The following is a 7,945-nucleotide window of genomic DNA, read 5'->3' on the forward strand; positions in this document are numbered from 1 at the left end:
CAGGCCATGGTTGAAGCACGATTTGTTAAAAGACAAGTCTGGACATTTCATAAAAACAAGCTTTGGCTCTCATGAAGTTTAGAGATCATATTTAAAGAGGTCTAAATCCCTGTCAAAGCCAGGGGAGAAAAAGCTCAGGGGAATGAATAGCTTTGAACAACATGATAATAGTGCAGCTAACATTCATGGGATTCTTAGCCATGAATTCAAATTTGACTTTTGAAATCACATTACTGAGATCTGAAAGGATGAGATATTGAGTGCGTTTACATGCACTCAATAAACCTTTCTTAAACGGAATATTGACAATATTCCATGTAAACATCAATAAACCGTTTGAATAAACAGAATATGGGCATATTCCGAAGATTAAAAAACCGAATAAGACCCCTGGTTTATTCCTTTTCCAAACCGAATATTGGGTCATGTATACGCTTATCGGTTTATTCCCACCAAAAGGAACATGAATTTGTGCTCTGCGCATGTTTTATTCGCAAGGAATCTTGGTTCTGTAGATTGCTGGACTAACGTTAGCCATTCTCAGAATGCAATACAATACAAATCTATAGTATATTTCATAGGTAGGCCTACAGTTTATTTTATTCTGCAAAATCAATTCTGTAATCATGTCTAAACAAACTAGTTTTGTACTGACAAATGTAATTTTGCACACACGCAAGCAAACTACACAAATCTATAGTGTATTTTATTATTCTATTTATTGCTGCTGTTTTGATTGTATTTCTGCTTGTTATGTTGTCTCCTGTTCTGTGATTGTATTTATGTATTTCCCACCAATCCTGGCTGCTAATCTTCATCCAAAGGGCCCGGGGAGCTCTGGTGTGAACGAGTGGCATATGAAAGAGAGCCACATCACCGGCGTTTAACATTTCCTCTCGTTTTTTCCTTTCAGTAAGGAAGTGAAGGAGGAGGAGTGTGAAGTGGTGTTGCTGGATGAGAGCAAGCACTATAGCACACCACAAACATATTGCTATCGTTTCCATTGTCTAACAAAAAAATGTCTAATTGATAAACAGGCTAAACAGGAAGAAGAAAAGCGCAGAGAAACTTTCATTGTGATGATGTTCTCCGTGCGTCGCTGATTTAAATTCGGAATATACCGAATGATTACAATTACCATGTATACAGGAATATTCCTTTTTGCTTGCGCATGTAAACTCCTTATTCCTAATGTTTCAATAATCGGAATATGGACAATAAACCGAATATTGAGTGCATGTAAACGTAGTCACTGTTTTATATTCTCAGGAAGAGGAGGAGATTTGTCTCCTAAGCTGTATGGTCATGGTCACCAGTGTTTCCTGTGGAATTGATCCCTTGGTGTGGTGGTGCCAAGCTCAAGACTGCCAAAATAGGGAGGATTTGTACCAAAGTGGGGGGTGTGGGGGTCCTCCCCCAGAAAAAAAAGTTTCAGAGAGTTAGTTTCCTGTATTCTGGTGACTTTTGAAGAATGAAAATAAAATCATGAAATGTATACTGAAAAGTATACTGAAACAGCATGTTTACATGAAATATGCTTTCTTTAATTTTGAGTTTTGGGGTGAGAATAATAGATAGAATGTTTTATTTAATAAAAAAATAATGTTTGATGCCCATTGATGCTTAACTGCATATTAATTCCTTCTAAATCATCACTCTTTCTAATCTCTCATCCTGCCCTGTCCCCTTCCTTCTCCTCTCTCTTCTCCTGCTCTCCAACAACCTCTATCCTCTCCTCTCTCACCTTTCCCTCCACTCTGTGCTGGTCCTGTCTTCTCCTACCACAATCACTGCCTTTTTTACATAGTTTACATAAATAATAGGCTAGATTAGGCTACGCTTAACTGATATTTCGTTGCATTTGCTGTTGCTTTGACCTTTTTAGGTGGCTGGAGGAACATTAACGCAAGCTAGCGTTGTTAAACTTTTGGTTCAGCCAGCCAAAAAGAAGGTCGCTCAATCAGTCAGTCAGTCAGTCGGGGCAGCGCCTCTGATTCGCATGTTGTACTCACACTTGTGGTGTGGGCCGTCTCCTTGACAATGTTTGCTGACAGACAGACAGCAGCGCGTAAGCTACATAGATGGAGGCTCCGCTTTGGCTCAAACATAGGCTAGGCTACTGGGTGCATGTGTAGCTCGACATCGTGTTTGTTTACCGACTGTATTTTTTAGATAACGTTACATATTTATCACACTTCAACTATATTTTTTACTTGTCCAATCAGATCAGATAGTTTACTGGTCCAGGTGAAGCAATAGGCTAGACTACCTGACTGCTCTCAACTTCATTCTACTTTCTGTTCCTCTTCAAATATTGTCGGATGTCCATCTGGAAAATGTAGGCTTTAGGCTTTAGGATCCGCCAGTTGTCATCAGCGAATGATAAGACCAAATAAGCCAGAGATGGGCAGGAGCTGTCGGCATTTCTTACTGGAACGTTATCTAGCTCTACGCTGGAGCCCACTTATTGATTACAAACATTAATATATTTTAAACTGCTATGTATGTTCCCTATTGAGGAGTAGGGTAGGTACTGGCAGATTTTGGTCCAATTCAAACACTGGTTAAACACTAACCTACATTATTTTGTAATAGGCTTGCTGAAGAAAACATCCCTTCACGCTCAGTCTTTTGAGTTGACCACAGAAAGCAGCATTCACGGAGTGCACGGCCCAAGCTATTGTTGAAAATAAAAATGCAGGCACAACATTATCATGGTTCTGAAAGGGCATTTAGGCAGAAATGTTTAGAAAGTTTACGATTTTTAATTTGAGACTTTAATACAAAGTATATAGCCTCATTTGTATTATTATTTTTTTGTATCAAATGTACTGTATGGTGTGGCGGCAAGGATTTTGTTGTGGCGCTACGCCATGGCAAAACCTTACCAGCAGAAACATTGATGGTCACAGTCATGTTTGTGTGCCTCAGTCACGTCTTCCTGTCTCATCACGGCTGCACTCCGCTTGAAGTCAGTCAGGTCACTCCAGATATTGCAGTCGACTAGTTTAATTGCTGAGAGAGTCTCAAAGCGTCTGTCTGTGGACGCTTATTGAATTCTATATCCTTCTCCTCTACACTCTTGTGATTTTGATCCATTCTGAGCATGTACCACCGGGATGAACTCCAACCCTGATCACTGGGTAATCACTGTATAGAGAGAGGCTGCATGTAAATGTGCCATCTGGATTAGCAGGGAATGAAGTGCTAAATTAGTGTGTGTGTGTGGTTTTGCATAAAGAGTTGTATTTATTTTTTATTTTTTTTAACGGACTGACATTCTCAATAAACAACCTACTTTCTGGAGTAGACTTGCTGACTGAGGAGAACAGGTCAAGACTGCATTTAAGTACAGTGTAAGAAACGCTTCAAATGAGCTGGGTTGATTCACTGTCTTTAATCAGCTGTTGTTTTCTTACTACTTTCCCACTATTGATATTAGGCGGTGTCAAGGCGTGGTTCATGCTGTCAGAAAACTTACTGTCCCTCGATGAGCCAGGTGCACTTGGTCTTGTACTTGTAGTTCCCTGGGCCGTCAGTCAGGGAGCCCGAGGGCCCGGTGAGCCTGGGGGTCAGACAAAAAACAGCACCCCATTGTACACAGCAAGCTAATAAATGACAAGGCACAGGACAAGTAGGCTAAACAGTTATGCTTTTAAGACTGGCTGACCTCAAACCACTGAGTCAGACTTCACAGTGACCACTCACTAAGAAAGGTTTGGAATTTGGCCAAAGAAAAGTCTGAATTAGATCAAGCTTGGGCTAGTCCATTCATGCTTCCATTGCAGGTAGGCTAATTAGGCCAGGTCCACAGTCATAACAAGCGTGGGCTTGGCTGATTAGGGGTAATTAGTCTGCTCTTTGACGGCAGGGGCGAAGTATGTCCACCTACCCTTGGGACAGAGCAGAGCTTCTCACACACCCAGGTTAAGGCTAGATCCACATTATAACTGAGAGTCTCAGCCCTTTACTGGGCCCATGTGAGCAGTTCAATCCAGCCACGGCTGTAAAATGAGATTGGTCTCAAAAGTTCAAGGCCACAGACTTGTTCTGCAAAACAAAACAACATTATAATGTTTTGTGTGTAGTCACAACGATAAGCTTGACGGAAATAACTAACCATAACCTTAGGTCATGCTTATGTTAAGCGTAGTAAGTTTGAGCCATTTAGTAGTCCAATGACTGTTCATCAGCCAAGAAAATGTGAACAAAGTATGTGGAATATTTAAAGGTTTCCACCCTGTTGGGCTCAGCTCAGTTAACATGTGTTAGATGCTGCTTCTAAGCCATGCAGCTCCAGTGAGTGTCTATCCACCAGCCTGGTCTGAAGAGTTAGGCTACACACTTACACTGTAATTAAGCACGCAGAGCTAGCTAATGTGGCTGGAGCCTTCAGGGAGCTCCAGTTCTCTCTCTGCTTGCTAGGAGAGAAACAGGGCTCCCTGGGAGGCCTCGAGGAGCCAATCACCTGTGTGCTCTAGGTCCACACACTCAACGAGGCTAGCTACGTACTTGTTTTCATAACCACAGTGTTTATTACAACATGGCACAAGCCGCACACAGTGTGGCACTTTGAAGTGTAGCCTACAACAACAACCCTGGACGAGACAGACTAGGAATCAAGTCGGAGAGCATGAAGCTGATGTTTATCCCAAGATCCAAGGATATCTGACTTGACGACATCTGGACTGGCCACACAAACAGACAGGCATAAAGACAGGCCTTGGACTTCACAACGACAGAGATTTTCACCTCCCTCTCTCACATCACTGTGCCAACTGCCAAATCGTCTGCGAATTGCAAAGTGGCGCAGCAGCACCAGACCACAGCAAACACGATCCCCTCAGGGGTTAAGACGCCTTGATTAGTAGTGAGACAGTCCAGGAGACAGGAGGCCCAGACAGAGTCAATATGCCATGGTAGGTCTGTACAACTGTGTGTGTGTGTGTGTGTGTGTGTGTGTGTGTGTGTGTGTGTGTGTGTGTGTGTGTGTGTGTGTGTGTGTGTGTGTGCACGCGTACAGTGGAGCCTAATTCCATTGAAATTCATCTGCCACTGTGGTCAGGAAATACACATTAACAGAGAGGAAACAAGACGCCATCCGATGGAAGCAATCTCAGTGAGACAGCCTGGCCTTTATCTCCTTCAGTAAAGAGCAAAACAGCCAATTCATTACTGGGGTCTGCGATGCACAATTAGGTTATAGAATTATACGAGTTAGGACTCAGGCAGAGAAATTAACGGCTGTGGAGCCTTAAGAGACCATTGAAGTCTCATGCGGGTAGTTTTACACAGGGCCTGTATTCATAGCATTCCCCCACACTAAAATAAACAGGTTTACAATCATACACCTTACAGCTATTATCTGATCAAAGGAGGGAATGACATCAACATTGATCAAGAACACCAATAATCACAAATCACAAAAAACTCATTTGTGAACGTTAATTAGCCAAGGGCAACTCCCATTTTTCTAAACAAGCAGCCTACTTGTATAGGTGTGTGTGTGTGTGTGTGTGTGTGTGTGTGTGTGTGTGTGTGTGTGTGTGTGTGTGTGTGTGTGTGTTAAACATTTATTTAACGGGCAAACATGAGTCTAGGCTCATTTTTTAATGTGTTCCAAGCCTGAAGCCTCATGGTTGTTTGTGAGTTCCTGGCAGCACACACTCCCTCCACAGACACAGAGGGTGCTCCGCCTTGTATCCCAACCAGAGCTCTATGGCTCATTGTCCTTATGCTAAACACAGCCTCAGACCACATCCTCACCCCGAAAGTAGCAGCCTTTCGCCAATCTGATAGGCGCCGCATATCAGCGATCTGCACAACGTGGGCCAAACCAACGACAACAATAAGCACTCAAGTTTGGCTCGCGGTGGAGATGGGCCAAGTACGGCCTCATGGACTTCCCATCCCCTCAGCCATGAGGACGTCACTATGTGGTGTAACACTGGAGGGCCAAGGTTCTCGGCAGGAAATCTCTCAGTATTTAGGCTATGTCGGCAGGGAAGACTGACTTTTGACATGGACAAGTAACCAGAGATCCCAGCCCCCCCCACCACACACACGCACACACACACACACACACACATCTCCTTGATGCACTCAAGAGATAAGGGTTGTAATTGGCTCTTTTAAGTGCTGTACAGGACTGTAAGCAGTTCTATTTCCCTTCCCGAGACCACAGTGATGTCCAGCACTGCAGACCTCAGTACTCGTCTCCACCTGAAAAACTGCTGTCGGACATTAATGAGCTGAGACCGCTCTGAAAATAACTACAGGACAACACACCTGGGTCCCAAAACAGTTACACTAGCACAGACTGATAGTCATGGACATGTTAACTCCATCCAGACACAACACCAACAACTTTGGAATGGGGGGGCTAGGATATAAAAAAGGAAGTGAGTCTGTGACTCAGTGGAGAAACATACTAAGAATGATTTGGGCCATGTCATGTCCTGTAGTGTTACTCGGGTTGAGGCCATGTCAACTCCAAATAGCCCTGGGTGACATTAATAAATTCTATTCCACAGCCGTTCCTACTTCAGGACATTTTTGTGTACAAGGCTACTGCACTTTCATCCTGAGATTTCAACCATCAAGGCCTCGACTCCAGTCTAATAGGACAGACACTGCCACGGTAATTTCCACATGACAGATTGAGGGATAAGGATGCCATGCGTCCTGAAATAGATACTGCTGTGGTTAGCTTGATCAGTCAGCTGCGTAGCTGGAGTAGTGACAGACTCATCACACAGAGGTATGCGGCCGTCTGTTGATACTTGTTTAATGCCATATGCAGTTTTCTATTCTAAGCCAAATAAACACTGTTATTGTGGTGACGTCTTAACATTATAGCTTAAAGATCACATCGTTCCTTATTGGTTCCTATGACCCAGAGCACTGGAACCGAATCAGGTCACAACCGTATTTCAACGCGTTTGTAAATCACAAACACATCTGGGTCTCAGTTCAAGTAACGAGCAATAATAATACTGCGCAACAATGTTACCGTACAACTGGCAGGTCTTGTATATTAGCTAGCCTATGTTTTCTTTCTCTTTCTGAACTGTAAACACTCAACAGCACGCCCTCTCAGAGACGGGGTCAACAGCCACAACCTCGAGTTATACTGTAACCAATATGCTGTTACGGGCATTCGATAATACTGTACCTGCAAGGAATTAACCTGCAGGGTTCAAAATGTAGCTAGCTAGCTAGCTAAGCCTCACAGGACATGGGCTACTGTAGAAAAGCTTTATGGCTAGGTGAGGGAATGGTATCGTTAGGTGACGGGCGGTAGCTATAATTGTATGAATGACAGGGAGCTAGCTGACAGTGACAATGACGAGTTATTGGTGACTCAAGACAGCTAATACGATGTCAAATATCCACGCAGCTGATTAACAAGCTAACGTTACCGTTATCCGTCTCACCTGAACCGTCCGCCGCAGTGTTGGCATTGGTCCCCAACCCAGCCTGGGTTGCACAAACAGTTGCCAGTAGCCGTGTTGCATTGCCCGTTCATGCACGGTTTGTCGCATTCCTTTGCCTCGGTGAAACTTGGCAGTCCACAGAGCAACCCGAAGACCGAGAAAAGGAGCACCGTGTTCAGCATAGAGCCGCGGGGACCTTCCATCAACCCGCGGCTCAGACTACGGCCAAAGCCGAGGGAGGCCCGCCGTATCGCCTCGTCCATCCTCACAAAAGATGGCTGCTTGAATCAGGCACGCCGATTGTCCGATTATCAATGCGACGGGCCTGGTTTTCCAACTCCGTTTGAAGTCGATATGAAGGTTATTACTGATAAAACGTGCACTGTTCAGTTGTGTCGGAATTTAATCTAGTACTTGTTCACATCTTTCCGCCGTACAGAGCCGCATATTGACATCTGGAAGTGACGCGACGCGGACTCGACAAGTGCGGAAATGCGCAACGATTTACA

The 7,945-nt window shown here is 44.0% G+C and overlaps 1 protein-coding gene across 3 annotated transcripts in view; it reads right to left on the reverse strand.

Annotated features, from left to right (window-relative positions):
- Positions 1-7,861, reverse strand: part of atrn (attractin) — a 70,369-nt gene extending 62,508 nt beyond the window's left edge. For all 3 annotated transcript variants that reach the window (XM_084437987.1, XM_084437986.1, XM_084437988.1), the window contains exons 1-2: positions 7,437-7,861; positions 3,482-3,565 (exon numbers count right to left, since the gene is read on the reverse strand). In XM_084437987.1, the coding sequence (XP_084294113.1) occupies positions 3,482-3,565; positions 7,437-7,699 (347 nt within the window). In that variant the 5' untranslated portion in view covers positions 7,700-7,861. The remainder of the gene's footprint in view (positions 1-3,481; positions 3,566-7,436) is intronic.
- Positions 7,862-7,945: the final 84 nt, after the last annotated feature.

The sequence above is a fragment of the Borostomias antarcticus genome, assembly GCF_949987555.1.
Source record: "Borostomias antarcticus genome assembly, chromosome: 5".
Lineage (NCBI taxonomy): Eukaryota > Metazoa > Chordata > Actinopteri > Stomiiformes > Stomiidae > Borostomias > Borostomias antarcticus.